Source organism: Enhydra lutris, unplaced genomic scaffold (genome assembly GCF_002288905.1).
Source record: "Enhydra lutris kenyoni isolate GAN:26980312 unplaced genomic scaffold, ASM228890v2 scaffoldscaffold60, whole genome shotgun sequence".
Classification (NCBI taxonomy): domain Eukaryota; kingdom Metazoa; phylum Chordata; class Mammalia; order Carnivora; family Mustelidae; genus Enhydra; species Enhydra lutris.
Window position 1 is genome coordinate 4,898,159 of NW_019154144.1, and position 17,888 is coordinate 4,916,046.

Here is a 17,888-nt window from a genome sequence, read left to right on the forward strand (position 1 = left end):
GTGTCCAAAATCTATAAAGAACTTACCAAACTCAATACCCAAAGAACAAATAATCCAATCAAGAAATGGGCAGAAGACGTGAACAGACATTTCTCCAAAGAACACATCCAGATGGCCAACAGAAACATGAAAAAATGCTCAACATCACTCGACATCAGGGAAATAACAAATCAAAACCACAATGAGATATAACCTCACACCAGTCAAAATAGCTAAAATTAACAAGTCAGGGAACAAGATGTTGGCAAGGATGTGGAGAAAGGGGAACCCTCCTAGACTGTTGGTGGGAATGCAAGCTGGTGCAACATCTAAAGAAAACAGTATGGAGGTTCCTCAAAAAGTTGAAAATAGAGCTACCCTATAACCCAGCAATTGCACTACTGGATATTTACCCCAAAGATACAAATGTAGTGATCCGAAGGGGCACCTGCACCCCAATGTTTTTTATAGCAGCAATGCCCACAATAGCTAAATTATGGAAAGATCCCAGATGTCCATCAAAAGATAAATGGATAAAGATGACATGGTATATATACACAATGGAATACTCTTCAGCCATCAAAATGAAATCTTACATTTGCAATGACGTGGTTGGAACTAGAGGGTATTATGGTAAGCGAAATAAGTCAGAGAAAGACAAGTATCATATGATCTCAGGAGTTTAAGAAATAAGGCAGGATCATAGAGGAAGGGAGGAAAAAATAAAACCAGATGAAACCAGAGAGGGAGACAAACCACAAGAGGCTCTTAATCATAGGAAACAAATGTGTTTTACTATTATTTTAATTTTTTTCCTCCAAATTTTTATTTAAATTTCAGGTAACATAGTGTATTATTGGTTTCAGGAGTAGAATATAGTGTTTTATCACTTAACATAGAATACTCAGTGCTCATCGTTACAAGTGCCCTCCTTACTACCCATGACCCATATATAGCCCACGCCCCATCCACCTCTCTCCATTAACCCGCAGTTTGTTCTCTGTCATTAAGAGTCTCTTACAGTTTGCTTCCATTTCTCTTTTTCTTTCTCCTTCCCATATGTTCATCTGTTTTATTTCATAATTTCCAAATATGAGTGAAACCATATGGTATTTGTTTTTCTCTGACTGACTTCACTTAGCATAATACATTCTAGCTCCATTCATGTCCTTGCAAATGGCAATGTTTCATTCTTTTTGAGGGCTGAGTAATATTCCTGTGTGTGTGTACACACATAGCCACATGTAGTGATCATTTTGATGTGCCCCTGGGGTTGAAAAATACTTATTTAGAGGACTAGGGAGAGAAATAACAGAGATGACTTAGGTCATATTATGGTAGCTCTCAATACTAGGCTGAGGCATTGGTTGAAAAAAACAAAACAAAACCCCACAGTGTACAGTGTCTTCATAGCACTTTGAATATCATTGTTTTTTTTTTTTTTTTGAATATCATTGTTTTTTGATATGTTCACATTTTATGTTCAAGTGTAGTATTGTGGCTAGTTCAGTCATTTTACCATTGTGTCATTTGTTGGAGGTACCAAAATGAATAATAAAATTGAGTTCCTGTCTCCACGCTACCTACCCATAATAGAATAAATAAAGCAGAAATTAGTTTTTGCACATGCAAGGCTTCATCATATTGGTGAACTTCATTATGGATCTGGTATGTGTAGGTGAACTGATTGTTCTTTTGGGAGATTTCACATATTTATTTCTACAAAGAGCTTAACCAGTACAATCATGCAGAACTTTATGTCTACTGTAGGCCTGGCCTCTTCATGGCTATTTTTTAAAAAACAGTTTTTCAAAGGCCTGCATATCTTTGATGTAGTTAATTTTTGAATTTGACTGTGAATGGAAATAAGCCTCAAAATCAAGAGGGGTCTCTAACATTTAATCAAACTTTGGGATGTATTTTCATATAGGAAGTATACTTTAACAAGCTGATTAGAACATTTAATGGTTTATTTCTTGTAACATATATTGAACATTTTTATGTATACTTTTTTGTCTGGAGCTCATGAAAGTTTTTCTGTGGAATTGGAGATGAGGAAAATCATGGGAAAATTATTGTGACTATATCTACCTGATGGTTTTAAAGCTGTTTGTGTTTTTTTTTAGAGCAATGATAATGAGGAACGCCTACAAGTTGTTAAACTATTGGCAAAAATGTTTGGTGCGAAGGATTCAGAATTGGCTTCTCAAAACAAACCGCTTTGGCAGTGTTACTTGGGCAGGTATATGATTTTGGTGTCCTGTTAAAAGTAATAAATGTTTTTAATCTATTTATATTATCTCAAAATGTCATCCATATTTTAATATTTTCCTGAAATTATAAAAATGAAGGTTTTATATTTTGAAATTTTTGAGTGTTAGTACTGATTAGCCATATTTACAATTTCCCTTTCTGTTTTCATCTTATTTTGCCCTTAATAATTTCTGAAAGATGATACGCTTAAAAAGCTATCTCAGAAAGTATTATAGTCATGAAATTAAAATGTGTTAGTACCTTAGCAGTGATTCATTCCAGTGAAAATAAATCATTGTGAGATGCACGGGTATCCACAGAATGAATAAATAAATGATATGTATGTCTTCCTCCTAACCTCCTTTGTACATTTCTCTTTTAAAGGAAGTGATAGCCTGGGATATATATATGCTTTTAATGTTCACAATCGTGAAATTGTTTGCAAAATTTTGAGTGTATTTGTTTGTTTCTTTTTTATTTGAGAAGGGTTCAATTATGTTTTTAAAGGCATCCTTGACCTTGATTAAAACCACTTAAAGTGCCCTGGCTGAAACCTACTTTGACCCAGAAGATAAAGGAGAATTTTTTTTTCTCTGCTTAAATTTTTTTCATAACAAATAATGCAGTTAAGTCACAAATAGGATTTAAAAACTCATACTCTGTTTCTTTTTATATTGAAATATTTGCATGTTATAACCACTTTTCTTTCCATCTTAATATTAGAACTGTCATGATTATAATAAATTTAATCTCTCTTGGCCTTATTTTTCTAATTTGTTAAATGAACTATAAGCTTGCTAAGTGCTAAATTCTTAATCTGATTTCTTATCGCTTATATAGCTCAATAGTATTTGACAAGGTGCGTTAAATGAATAAATTTTAGTCTATTGTCATTTTGAGTTTGCTTTCTAGACTCTTTTCCTTTAAATACAGTGGAAAGTTCTTGGGCAGTAGAGCAGAATAGCTTATATGTTTAATTAAATTATACCAGTTAATTTAGAGTCCACTTAATGTGGTATAACAAAAATACAGGTTTTACTCATAGACATTTACTGTATCTTTAAATCAGGACTTGGATTATCCAGACTTGATTTGGGAGGTTAAAATTTGTCACATTTCCATTACATTGTAATTTTTCCTTTACTTTTAAAATTATTGTCTTCAAACTGAAACTCACAGATTATTACCACTTTTAAGAAGCTAGAGTATTTTTTAAAGAGGTCTTATAATATTTATTTATAATGGTTAAATGGTATATGTTTAGTTGAAAATGGTAAAGTTCATAGGGATGAAGTACTTGGATTCAAAACAGTCTGGAAACTATATGATACCATAGGCTAGGTGTTATAACTTATTTTTGAGTGTACTCATAGAGCATTTTTTTTCTTATAATAAGCTTTTCTTTTTTCTTTTCTTTTTTTAAAGATTTTATTTATTTATTTATTTATGTGACAGACAGAGATCACAAGTAGGAAGAGAGGCAGGCAGAGAGAGAGAGGAGGAAGGAAGCAGGCTCCCTGCTGAGCAGAGAGCCCGATTGGGGGCTCTATCCTAGGACCCTGGGAACATGACCTGAGCCAAAGGCAGAGGCTTTAACCCACTGAGCCACCCAGGCGCCCCTCTTATAATAAGCTTTTATGAATAATTTGGTGCTCGTTTAGAAGATCTCTTTTTTTCTCCTTTATAATATTTGCTATGACATTTGTTATGATATGTTATGAATTTGTTACGGTATTGGGTGATAGATGATTTGGAAACCTTTTGATATTACAGAATTAGATATATGAAAATATGCAATGGAAAATTCTCACTTTACTTTGATGTTCTTGTTGTTACTTAACAAGATTTTTCAAAGACATCACTCTTTTGTAGTCCAGGCTGAACTAGTGTATACAGGCTTTCAACATTATGGTTTAGGACAGCTGGACATCGTGGGCTTTATGATGGAGGAACAGGATTCCATCTATGAAATAGTCTTGCTGAAACAGTGAATCTGGATATAATTAAGTGTCTAGATCTAACTGTCAACTTGTAAGATTTAGGAGAGAAGGGGAGCCTATTAATTGAAACCAGGATAATACAGATTAGTGAAATCTCAACTGTGGGAAAACACTACACACACAAAGAGAACAATTTCTTCACCAAATAAATTATAAGGAAAAAAAAAGATGGAAGAGAAATACAAAATTAAAAGATACCTAAGTTGCATATCTTTCAAAGAGTTTTAATATTTTGGAGATAAATACTAAGATATTTACTCCTTCATTTAAAATTGACTTTGGTATTAGTGGAAATGTAATGTGATGTTTAACTGGATAGGAGTTAATTTGGGCTCAGTTTTAGAGTCCTGTAAAATAATACAGGGTTTAGTGCAAGATCTGCCACACTTTGTGAATGCCCTACACTTAAGAAAGAATGGGATTTATATAATGTATCTATGACCTGTGCACACAAATAAGCTTATATAAACATATATATTTAAAAAAATATATTTATAGGAAAAATCTTGTCATTCTTATTTTTTGTGCTTGAGCCAAACGTATATTGTTTTCACAAACTCCTTAAAAGTACATAGTTCTCATAGGAGATTGTCCTGGTTTAATGTAGACATTCTGAAGCATTCATAAATATATAGCTTATCAAAACTTTGTTGAAATTGTCTAGCTTTGCTTTGAATTATTCTACATAACTTGTTTTTTCTTTTTATTAGAGAAATAAATATAAATTGTGTATATTTTAAACACATAATTGTTCCTCTTATTTTAAAGAATGTTTTGTGCCTTTATATTTTATCAGGTTTAATGACATCCATGTACCAATCCGCTTGGAATGTGTGAAGTTTGCTAGTCATTGTCTCATGAACCATCCTGATTTAGCAAAGGACTTAACAGGTATTATATACCCATAATAGCAAATATGCCTAGATTTTCTTTGGTGAAAAAAATCATTTTTATGTATATGGGGAAAAAAATCCCGTTTTTTGGTTACTGTGATGGGTAAAGTCATCTTTTAATTCATTATCATGGAAGTTACTCTCTGAAGCTAGAATTTTTATTCCTTATATCTTTTAGTCTAGAAACACCTATAAAAAGTCAGTTTACCAGAAACAATACGAGTTTTTTCATTTCAGAACAATTCTAAAGATATTTTAGGTATTTGGATTTGAACTTCACTTTGGTATTCTTTACTCTTCTTTAATGTGTTGAGAACTTAGGTAAACGTCATTAATATGTAAACTAACTATGTTAAATAGGGGTCACTTTTCTGAAATCTGTATAAATTACAAGGCATTTCAGAATTTTGCATTTTTATACTAATAAAGATATCACGTATCTGAATATTGCTCGTCTATTAATTTTTCTTTTCTTTTTTAAGATTTCACTTATTTAGGGATGCCTGCTTGGCTCAGTTAAGTGTCTGTCTTTGGCTCAGGTCATGATCCCAGAGTTCTGGAATGGAGCTCCATATTGGGCTTCTTGCTCAGCTGGGAGCCTGGTTCTCCCTCTGCCTGCCACTACTTGTGCTTGCGCTCTCTCTCTGACAAATAAATAAAATCTTAAGCAAAAGATTTTATTTATTTATTAAGATTTTATTAATTTGAGAAAGAGAGCAAGTGAGAGCACAAATGTGGGGGGGTGGGTAGAATGGGAGGGAGAAGCAGACTCCCTATTGAGCCGGAAGCCCCATGGGTGGGGCTCTATCCCTGAACTCCAGGATCATGACCTGAGCTGAAGGCAGAGGTTTAACTGACTGAGCTACCCAAGCACCCTTAATTTTTTCAAATTAGGAAATTGTTTGGAAAATACAGATGACTATAGTAGCTGCTATGTCTTCTTCAGAAATGTTACCACATTTTGCTATATTTGCTTAAGAGATTTAAAAAAGAAAAGAAATTGTAGTTGTAGTTGAAATGCCACTCATAAACTATTATTCCTGTTTCCACAGAGGGTAGCTACTCCACTAAATTTGGTCTGCATCCTGTTTCTTTTTCTATCTACGTCACATGTATATATTTGTCCATAAATGATATATGGTTCTGTTATGTGTATTTTTTTTTTTAAGATTTTATTTATTTATTTGTCAGAGAGAGAGGAGCGAGAGTGAGCACAGGCAGACAGAGTGGCAGGCAGAGGCAAAGGGAGAAGCAGGCTCCCTGCTAAGCAAGGAGCCCGATGTGGGACTCGATCCCAGGACACTGGGATCATGACCTGGGCTGAAGGCAGCTGCTTAACCAACTGAGCCACCCAGGCGTCCCTCTGTTATGTGTTTTTAAAAATTTTATTGAAATGGTATCATTTGAATTTGATGGAGTTGAACTTATTCCTACTGTCTTATGTATTTTATTTTCATGCATCTTGCTTTTTTTTTTCCCCTCCTATTTTCCTCTTTTCTGCTTAATTGCTTACTTTTCTTTGTTTTCATTTTTCCTTTTTTCCCTTGGGGCTTAGAAGTTAACATTTTCACTTTTGTGCTTTTACTGTATAATTGATGAATGAAGTCTAACGTTAATCAGAACTCTTTAGCTTCTTTCTGAGCAATCAAGGAACTTCAAGGTTTAACTTCAAAGTTTTAACTCTGCATGTTCTCTTTCCATTGTTTACATTATTGTTTGTTATTAGTTATTTACTCTTTTTAAAACTTTATCAACTTGTAGTATATTTAAAAGTTTTTTTTTTATGGTCCTTGCTTACGGTTGCTTCTTAAATCTTACTACTTCCTTCTGAGTTTCTTTTGATAAAATGATGAAGTGTATTCTTTCATAATTTTTTTTTAAGAATTTTGATTTATTTACTTGACAGGGAGCAAAAGCAGGGGAGGTGGCAGGCAGAGGGAGAGGGAGAAGCAGGCTTCCACCTGAGCAGGGAGCCAAATGTGGGGCTCAATCCCGGGACCCTAGGATCATGACCTGAGCTGAAGACAGATGCTTAACTGACTGAGCCATCCAGATGCCCCTCTTTAATATTTTTAACAATAGTTTGTCATAGTAATACTTTCAGGTTTTGTTAAATTTCTACCAATTCTCTTTAAACAGCAGGAATTTCTCACTTTCATCCTTTTTTTGTGGGTGATATCATGTCTGAAACCCTCCACCTGCCCACTCATATCTGAATTTGGACTGCTTGCTCTTTGAGCTTCTACTATATAGCATTGATCTTCAGAGGATCTGTTCTTCCTCCCTCTTTCATCTTCCCTCTGTTTCCTTTCCTTCTCTCTCTCTCTCCCCTGCGTGTGTGTGTGCGTGTGTGTGTGTCTCTTTCTCTTTTGTCTTCCTCCTTCTCTTTTCCCCTGGACGTTCCTTTTACTGTAACATTCTATTCTTGTGTTATTGATGCACTATTCTCTGAAAAAATTAATGATAGTGTTTTGGAGAATTTTTTTCCTACAAAAGGTTTGTTTTAGTCAACTTATTTTTCCCACCTGCTTTGTCTGTATTTTCTGTGTTAGAGGCTTTCCTCAAATGCTTGTTAGTCGGTAGCTCTCTGCTATAATTAAGAGTCGGGGACTAAATAAAGAGCTGTTTAGAAAGCCCTGAATGTATAGAGGGATTGCTGATTCTGAACTTCGATATAGGGTGACCTGGGTGGGTTCTTTGTTAGAAAACCTTTAGTTTAAATACTTGTCTTTAACTGGTCAGATTCCCCACTGAAGAAGATCCTATCAGGAATTTAAAAGTCTAGTTGCTGGTATCTTTGGGACTCCTGTATTATTATTTCATTCCTTTTTTTTTATTATTGAGTGATATTCTATTGTATAAATACACAGTGATTTGTTTATTCACTTTTTTGTTTGATGGGTTTCTGGGTTGTTTTTGATTTTGAGCTATTAAGATTACGATTACTCTGAGTATTGTTACAAGTGTTTCTATGGATTTATGCTTTTATTTCTCTCTGTGATTACTTAGAGTGAAATTGCTGGTTATAGGGTAAATACATGTTTAATTTTATAAGAAATGACTAAGTTCTCCATATTAGCTATATTGTTTTCCACTTGGACTAGAAATGATTTAGACTTCCAGTTCTTCAGTGTTCTTGTCACCATTTTGTATAAATCTTTTTGTTTGTAGTCATTGTCATAGTTCTTGCTGTTTTATTGTGGTTTTAATTTGCATTCTCCTGATGACTAATGAGATTAAGTATCTTTTTATGTGTGTATTGAAATTTTCTTTTGTGAAGTGTGTGTTTAAATTTTAAATCCATCTTTTTAAAATTGGCTTGTTTTTCTTGTTGATTTGTAGTGGTCTGTGTATGTTCTGGATCTTTTTTAAAGTATAAAAAAATTAAGTAATTTTCCCATAGTCAGAACTTTAATACAAAGTTCGCTGTTACCTAAATAATACATGTTTTGATTTTTTTTTTTAACGGTTTTATTTATTTATTTGACAGACAGAGATCACAAATAGGCAGAAAGGCAGGCAGAGAGAGAGAGAGGAGGAAGCAGGCTCCCTGCTGAGCAGAGAGCTGGATGCGGGGCTGGATCCCAGGACCCTGGGATCATGACCGGAGCCGAAGGCAGAGGCTTTAACCCACTGAGCCACCCAGGCACCCCATGTTTTGATTTTTTTATAGCTATCTAAAATATATTTTAAATGTGAATAATTTCACCGATAACCTTTTAAATCCTTCCATTGTTTGGAATGTTTGAATGTTTACCAAAAGATAGTGTGTAGTTTCCTTTTTTTATGAAACATTTATGTTGTGTTATGATTTCCTACTTTTCAGCCTCTGGGCACATTTTAGTTTTGTTTTGTTTTTTCCTTTAATTCCTATCACTTACTTCACCTATCCCCCTACCTGCCTTCCTCAGGTAACCATCAGTTTGTTCTCTATAGTTGAGTCTGTTGGTTTGTCTTTCGCTCTCTATTTTTTTCCTTTGCTCATCAGTTTTCTTAAATTCCACATGTGAGTGAGATCATATGGTATTTGTCTTTCTTTGATTTTGCTTAACATTATATTCTCTAGCTTTATCCATGTTTTGCAAATGGCAAGATTTCATTCCTTTCTAAAGCTGAATAATACTCTGCTGTGTGTATGTGTGTGTATACCTATTCTTCTCAAACTATCTCAAAAAAATAGAAGAGGAAAAAAAAAATAGAAGAGGAAGGAAAACTTCCAAATTCTTCTGTGAGGCCAGTATCACCCTGATACCAAAACCAGATAAAGACACCACCAAAAAAAAGAATTCTATAGGTCAATATCTCTCATGAGATACCACCTCTTCTTCATATCCATCCATGGATAGACACTTGGGCTTTTTCCTTAGCTTGGCTATTGTATGTAAATAATGTTGCAATAAATAGGGGTGAATGTATCCCTTTGAATTAGTGTTTTTTTATTCTTTGGGTGAATACACAGTAGTGGAATTACTGGCTTGGAGAGTAGTTCCATTTTTAACTTTTTGAGGAAATTCCATACTGTTTTCTAGAGTGGCTGAGCCAGTTTGCATTCCCACTGACAGTGCAAGAGAGTTTACCTTTTTCTATATCCTCACCAAGACCTCTTGTTTCTTGGTTGTTGATATTAGCCATTCTGACAGGTGTGAGATGATACCTCATTGTAGTTTTAACTTGGATTTCCTTGATGATGAGTGATTTGAGCGTCTTTTCATGTATCTTTTGGCCATCTGTTTGTCTTTGGAAAAATGTCTTCATATCTTGTCTATTACTTAATTGGATCATTTGGGGTTTTTGATGTTGAGTTGTATCAGTTCTTTATATGTTTTGGGTACTAACCCTTTATCAGATATGTTATTTGCCATTATCTTCTATCTTCTTCCCTTCTCTAGGTTGTTTTCTTTGCTGTGTAGAAAGTTAATTTTGAAATAGTCCCAATAGTTCATTATTGCTTTTGTTTGCCTTACCTTGAGAGACACTATCTATAAAAATGTTACAGCCAATGTCCGAGAAATTACTGCCTGTGCTTTCTTCAAGGGTTTTTACAGTTTAAGGTCTCACATTTAGGTCTTTAATCCATTTTGAGTTTATTTTTGTGTTTGGTGAAAGAAGGTGTTCTAGTTTCATTTATTTGCAATGTAGCTGTCCCAACTCCATTTGTTGGAGAGATTTTCTTCCATTGGATATTCATTTCTCCTTTGTTGAAGATTAATTGGTCATAAAATGTGGGTTTACTTCTGGGTTTTCTATTCTGTTCCATTGATCTGTGTGTTTATTTTTATGCCAGTACCATACTATTTTAATTCTACCATTTTGTAATATAACTTGAAGTCTGGAATTGTGATACCTCCAGTTTTTTCTTTTTCAAGATTGCTTTGGCTAGTTAAGATCTTTTAATCCCATACAAATTTTAGGATTGTTTGTTTTAGTTTTGTGAAAAATGTTGGTATTTTGATATGAATTGTATTAAATCTGTAGATTGCTTTGGGTGGTGTGGACATTTTAACAGTATTTGTTTTTCCAACCCATGAGCATGGAATGTCTTTCTGTTTCTTTTTATCATGTATGCATGTATCATGTATCTTGAATTGATCTCATCAGTATTTTTATAATTTTCAGAGTACAGGCTTTTACTATTTTGGTTAAGTTTATTCCTAGATATTTTATTATTTTTGATGCAATTTTAAATGGGATTTTTTCTTAATTTCACTTTCTGCTGCTTCATTGTATAGGAGTGCAACCGATTTCTGTACATTGATTTTGTGTCCTATGACTTTACTGAATTCATTTATCAGTTCTAGTGATTTTTTGGTGGAGTCTTTAGAGTTTTCTCTAAAGAGATAATGATTATCTTATCCATTGGATAGATGCCTTTTTATTCTTTATCCATTTGGATGCCTTTTATTTCTTTATGTTGTCTGATTGCTGTGGCTAGGACTTCCGAGTACTATTTTGAATAAAAGCAGTGGAAGTGGACATCCTTGTGTTTTTTCTGACCTTAAAGGAAAAGCTCTGTTTTTCACCACTGAGTATGATGTTGGCTATGGGTTTTTCATATAAGGCCTTTATCATGTTGAGGTATGTTCCCTCTAGACCTACTTTGCAGAGGATTTCTATCATGAATGGATCTTATACTTTGTCAGATTCTTTTCCTGCATCTGTTGAAATGATGATACGATTTTTTAAAAAATTTTTATTTATTTATTTGACAGACGGAGATCACAAGTAGGCAGAGAGGCAGGTGGGGGTAAGGGGAAAGCAGGGTCCCTGCTGATCAGAGTGCTGGATGCGGGGCTTGATCCCAGTACCCTGGGATCATGACCTGAGCCAAAGGCAGAGGTTTAACCCACTGAGCCACCCAGGTGCCCCGAGGATACGATTTTTAAAAAAGATTTTATTTATTTATTTTTGAGAGAGAGTGAGTGTGAGGAGGAGGAAAGATCAGAGGGAGAGAGAGAAGCAGAATCCCTGCTGAGCAGGGAGCCCATCGAGGGGGCTGGATCCCAGTACACTGAGATTATGACCTGAGCCGAAGGCAGCCACTTAACTGACTGAGTCACCCAGGAGCCCTAGGTCATCTGATTTTTATCCTTTCTTTTATTAATGTGATTTATCAAGTTAATTGTTTTGTGAATATTAAACTGCCCTCATATCCCAGGAATAAATCCCACTACAATGAGACATATGATTTTTTAGAAATACTGTTTAATTCAGTTTGCTAATATTTTGTTGAGGATTTTTGCATTTATGCTCATGAGAGATATTGACCTATAGAATTCTTTTTTTTGGTGGTGTCTTTATCTGGTTTTGGTATCAGGGTGATACTGGCCTCACAGAATGAATTTGGAAGTTTTCCTTCCTCTTCTATTTTTTTTTCCTTTTCTATTTTTTTTTTTTTGAGATAGTTTGAGAAGAATAGTTATTAACTCTTCTTTAATTCTTTGGTAGAATTTGCCTATGAAGCCATCTGGTCCTGGACTTTTGTTTTTTTGGGGTTTTTTTGATTACTGATTCAATTTCATTGCTGGTAATTTGTTCTATTTTATTTATTTATTTTCTATTTCTCCATGCTTTAGTTTTGGTAGGTTGTATGTTTCCAGGAATTTATCCATTTCTTCTAAGTTGTCCAATTTGTTGGCATATGGGTTTCCATAAAAATCTGTTATAATTGTATTTCTGTGGTGTTGGTTATTTTTCCTCTTTTATTAATGATTTTGTTTATTTGAGTCCTTTTGTTTTTTTGATAGCTAGAGGTTTATTGAAACCAACTCCTGGTTTCATTGATCTGTTCTATTTTTTATGTTTCTATATCATTTATTTCTACTCTGATCTTTATTATTCCTTCTTCTTGCTGGGTTTGGGCTTTCTTTGTTTTTTTTTTTTTTTGGTTTGTTTTTTCTAACTCTTTTAGCTTTAAGGTTAGGTTGTTTATTTGAGTTTTTCCTTGCTTCTTGAGGTAGGCCTGTATTGCTATAAACTGCATGTTTTTTGTAGTTGGCTGAAAGATAGCCCTGAAAAATCTAAGGTTCTAACTACTTTACGTGCACTATTTCAAGCATTCCTTCTATTTCCAGCTGGTGCCTTGAATTTCTAAATGTTTTCATGGTTCTTCTACCCTGGAAATGAGCTTATTTATTATTTTCTTCCTTTTTGGATTTCATCTTTTCATTTTGTTTACAAGTGCTACATCTGCCACAATTTTGTTGAAAACTCTGTTTTGCTATGATCTTTTCTCTTATACTTGTCCCTTTTAAAAGACATTTTCTTAGGATTTCAGGAGTGAGCTAAGATTAATATATGTTAGACACACATGTTTGTCTTGCCTTTCTTGACAGTGTTTTTGTGAGATTCATCCTTGTGCCTTCAGCCACATTTTGAGGGACATAGCCATATTGTGAAGAATAGTATTAGCTGCTTTGTCATGCTTACTACCAAGAATTTCCTCTTTCTCTTTTGTTTTCCTCTGCACAGTAGGGATCTGTAAGTTAATAGTTCTGGTGTATATCTGTTCAATATGAATGACTTAGGGAGATTGGGATGCATCTTAAAATTGATGGTGTTCTCATTGGTTTCGTCTTAGTGGCCTCTAAGAATAATATCAATTGCACTTGAAACAAGTAAAGTGCAAGATAAAACTCCCATGTTTATCTTGGTGGAGAAATGAACTTGAGATGTATTTAGCAGGCTTCATTTGAAATCAGTACTTAAAGTAACTTTCTTTACTGAGTTAGGTAAAATTACACTTCAGAAGTTTTTTTTTGTGGGGGGGGTGACATATGACAGATGGTCTTTCTCATTTTTGGAAATAGTTTCTGTTATAGAATGCTCATGGTGAAAATGCTTAAACCTGGGCAGTGGTTTTATGGGTGTTTGTGTTGTAATTATTTGTTAAACTGTCAATTTATAGGGAAGTAAATCCATTTACAATCATAAGCACTATTTGCTGTATATAGGCATAGCTAGACATATTGCTTCAAATCCAAACAATGAAAATTTAGCTTACTGGTCTATAATAGAAAGTGAAATGATATTTTATTTGTTATGTTCATGTTCAGTTGTGGTACCTCTTCCTTAAGCCTCTAATACATCATTACTGAAGAGTGTTAATTTTTTCTTTCAGCTCAGTGTCAGATCAGAACTGCCATGTTTTTGACTGAATTTAAGGTCTTTCTCCAGTCACTCCTAATCGTTAAATGTTTAATTTCTTCTATGTTTCCTTTGCCTTTCTTAGTTTAATTACATGGACTTTTCTTTTGGTGTTTCCTGTAATCTTACTGCTTGGTGGATGGTATTTTAATTTTGTTCTTTCTGAAACCTTACTCAGATAAGGGATAGAAGCTTAAATATTCTAGCTTTTTCCCAGTAGAACTACTTGACTTGAATATTTTAACTATTTAAACAAAAATAGAGGGGCACCTGGGTGGCTCAGTGGGTTAAAGCCTCTGCCTTCAGCTCAGGTCATGATCCCAGGGTTTTGGGATCGAGCCCTGCATTGGCTGGGCTCTCTGCTCAGCAGGAAGCCTGCTTCCCCCTCTCTCTCTGCCTGCCTCTCTGCCTACTTGTGATCTCTGTCAAATAAATAAATAATATCTTTAAAAAAAATAAAAATAGAAATGAAATATTTGAAGTCATATACTTCTTAGTTCATTTGTATGGTTTAATTAATGAGGTTAAGATCTCCTTAATACACTACCCTGACCCCCAGATGGGGAGGGGTTTTAATACTCAGTTGCGTGTAAACTAGTATATTTTGACTAAAGGACTAACCTTCATGTCTATGCCCTTTTCTCCTCTGCTCTTAATTTTGAAACTTTGAACCTTCTACTTAGGTTTTGTTTTGTTGTGGTTTACTTACCAAGGACTTAATGCAATCTTTTAAAACATATTAATTCTTAAAGTTCAATTTTAATAAAATAAAATTTTGTCTTTCAGAATATCTTAAAGTGAGGTCACATGACCCTGAAGAAGCTATTAGACATGATGTTATTGTGTCCATAGTTACAGCTGCTAAAAAGGATATTCTTCTGGTCAACGATCACTTACTTAATTTTGTGAGAGAGAGAACATTAGACAAACGGGTAAGTAGGAATAATGATTAGTAGTAGGCAGCTTTTACTTTGCATACTTTAAGTTTAGTAGTATTTCATTTGGAAATATTGAGATTTAAATGTAACTTGCCCTTTTTAGGAGGCATTTTAATAGTATTTATGAGAACGTTTTATTTTTTTGTTATATTAAGTTTTGTTGGGTTTATAAATTGAGATTATTTGTTCTCATCTTAAAAATGAGATGGCTCTAAATGGTAGTCAGATGTTTAGCCTGGACACTAGTTTTAATAAATGACTTGTAAAGGCCTCTGACACAACTTCTTATGTTGTTGTTGACTCTCTTCTGTTTCTTTTCACATGAGTATCAGTTGATAGTCCTTTAGCTGGTTGTATTATAATTTCTGTGGAGTAGAAAATAACATGTTTTCAACTTTGCAAAGCTAAACCTGGCAGAGCAGCATGCTTCCAGCCTATCTTCTGTGACCCTAAACTTTTCCCCTTGAGTGAGCACCCACTAGCTGCACTCAGTAATCAGTGGCTTCTTAAGAGAGGTATAGTGTCTTCTTATTCTTGTATTCTTATTGCCTGGCAATATTAGACACTCAGTAAAGTATGTGAGTGAATGTTCATTCTCTCCTCATCCCCATTACCTTTCCTTTCTGGTGTGGGTTTTACTGGATTTAGGCTTGAATAATTTTGGTGAAGGATGAAAATCATTGAAGTATTTGGGGGTTAATTAACAAAGAAAGCGGGAAGCCCGTTGGTAGTTGTGAATAGTTTTGACTAGCAAATACGTCATTTTAATAGTTGCTTATAAGTTTGGGTGTGCCGTCGTCATCATTTAATGCTCTCTTTGGTAATGCTGTTTGTGGGTAGAGGACAGATGGGCAGGAATTGCATAGTTTTCCCTCCAAATCTATAGGTATTAGGAATAAATTATCTTAACTAATAAATTTAGACTTGTCTTTTTTGAATATTTCATAGAGTATTAATGAAAGGTCCCAAAGGCATAAAGAAGGAAAAGGAGATTTGCCTCGTGGTAGGATAACAGCCTTTTAAGTGTTCAAGTAGTCTTTTTCTTTGTTAGACTTGGAATTTGAGCTAAGTATCTGTGTATTGTTGGGGTCACATAAATTCATATAATTTTTGATAATGTTGTATTCATAATAGGCCTCCTTGGTTCATTCATATAAATATTGAATATCAAAAAATAATGGAATATATTTATGTTCTTGGCAGAATTAGAATATGCTCTATCTTTAAATTCTCCTTAAAGCAGCAGTTTGGGGAATTAGAGATAAGACAGAGAATAGAAAGTTCCTACAAACAAATTGAATTCTTATTTTATGAGTAAGGCTTTTTGAAGTCTTTTATTTCAATATGTATCAGTGGATGGATGAGATAAGGACTGTTCTTAATCTGCTGTAAGTAATTGAAAGAAAAACCAAGGGAATAATATACAATGAATGACAGACTGCAAAGGAAAAAAAAAAAAATCTGTGCAGCTTCATGAAGTTCTAAACATTACTAACATCTTACTGATTATAGTGCTGTTTGTGTAAAATTAAAGAATAAACTCATCCCAAGATAATTAAGCAGTATTAGATATACTAGCAAATACGTATTTTAAGAAAATAGTTGAATGCATTCCTCTTACACTTGAACTTGATTCTCAGATATACAAAATGAACTGAGTGTCTTTACTTAGCATTTGATAAAACCAATAATTGAAGTATATTTAATATACACCATAAATGGAAAAAATGTCTAAGGGATAAGTCACAATTAACTCATTCTTTGCCTGTTAAAATTCTGTAGCATACTTTCTCTTACCAATTTTCAGTGACTTCATGTGATGGTGATTAATGTTTGTTTTTTAGGGGTAAATGATGGGCTTAGGATATTAAAGCATTAAAATTTTTTATACATGTTGATATCTCTGTACCATACATAGTAGATATATTAAAATGATAGTTGTGTTTTTTTCATAGTCATTATAAATTGATATCTAGTAACTGAGGAGTGATGAAGATATATTGTGTAAAGCAGCTTAAAAACAAGAAAACGGACTTTCTTGAAATACAATATGAATGTTTTTAAATTTTAAGAAAGCATTTTTGTTTTTACTTTAAGTGGAGAGTGCGCAAAGAAGCCATGATGGGACTTGCCCAAATTTATAAGAAGTATGCTTTACAATCAGCAGCTGGAAAAGATGCTGCAAAACAGATTTCATGGATCAAAGACAAATTGCTACATATATATTATCAAAATAGTATTGATGATCGGTAAGTTAAGGACACCATATGTAAATTATATGGTGCTTTTGATGTATTTAGCTATTGTTGATCTTTTGTTTTAGGTAAACTGTTTTCTTTATAACTTTATAGTGTCTCAGTTTTTACTGCAAGTTAAAGCTAGTGAGTGACTAGTTTTCTTCCTACCAAAGCCATAAATGAAGCAATAATGTGCATATACCTTTAAGGAGGGATACAGTTTTTAAGTTCATTTTTGTATACTATTTTTAAACAGCGGTACTTAAGAGTAGAAATGTGTATCATCATTTAAATTTTATTTCACAGGTTCTTTTTCAAATAAAATGTTTTCAAGTAAATGAAAGTAAAGCTTTTGGATTTTAGACATTTTAAATAAACAGCTTTTACTGAAGGATAAAAAGACAGTTTATAGTTTTATTTGAAACACATTATCTGAATATAATCATATTTTTCTTTTGTAGTATAAGGTTAGATCTTGTATGGATCCTAACCATTTAGTAGTAAATAGATCTGTGAATCCTGCTTGCAGAATTCATTTCACTTGCTTGAATTTATTTTAAATTCTTAGATCCAAATGGTCTTACTCATAATAGATGAGAATGAGAAAATTAAGAACCAGTAGGCCACCTTACAATTTTAAGAGTTAGAGTAACTAGAAACTGGGTATCTTAGATTAACTTTATTTAAGAAACTTTATAGGTATTATTTTTATAAAATTAACATTTTTAGACTTTTTGAGTGTGCAACATCATTGCATGGGAGATTTGCATTATTTGCTAGTACTTTTTTTTTTTTTTTTAACTGTTAACCAGGTCTTTTCATGATGTTTACTCAGAAGAATAAAAACTCGGAAGAGTCTTATTATGTCTTTAGAAATTTTAACTTAGAGATGCTTAGAATTTGTCATTTGGAAGGACCTGGTTTTTTGACACTTTATTATTCAGA

The 17,888-nt window shown here is 33.6% G+C and overlaps 1 protein-coding gene across 5 annotated transcripts in view; it reads left to right on the top strand.

Moving 5' to 3' along the window:
• Positions 1-17,888, top strand: part of LOC111158551 (PDS5 cohesin associated factor B) — a 133,555-nt gene that overhangs the window by 20,304 nt on the left and 95,363 nt on the right. For all 5 annotated transcript variants that reach the window (XM_022520648.1, XM_022520649.1, XM_022520652.1 and 2 more), the window contains exons 8-11: positions 2,106-2,221; positions 5,029-5,123; positions 14,555-14,700; positions 16,804-16,955. In XM_022520648.1, the coding sequence (XP_022376356.1) occupies positions 2,106-2,221; positions 5,029-5,123; positions 14,555-14,700; positions 16,804-16,955 (509 nt within the window). The remainder of the gene's footprint in view (positions 1-2,105; positions 2,222-5,028; positions 5,124-14,554; positions 14,701-16,803; positions 16,956-17,888) is intronic.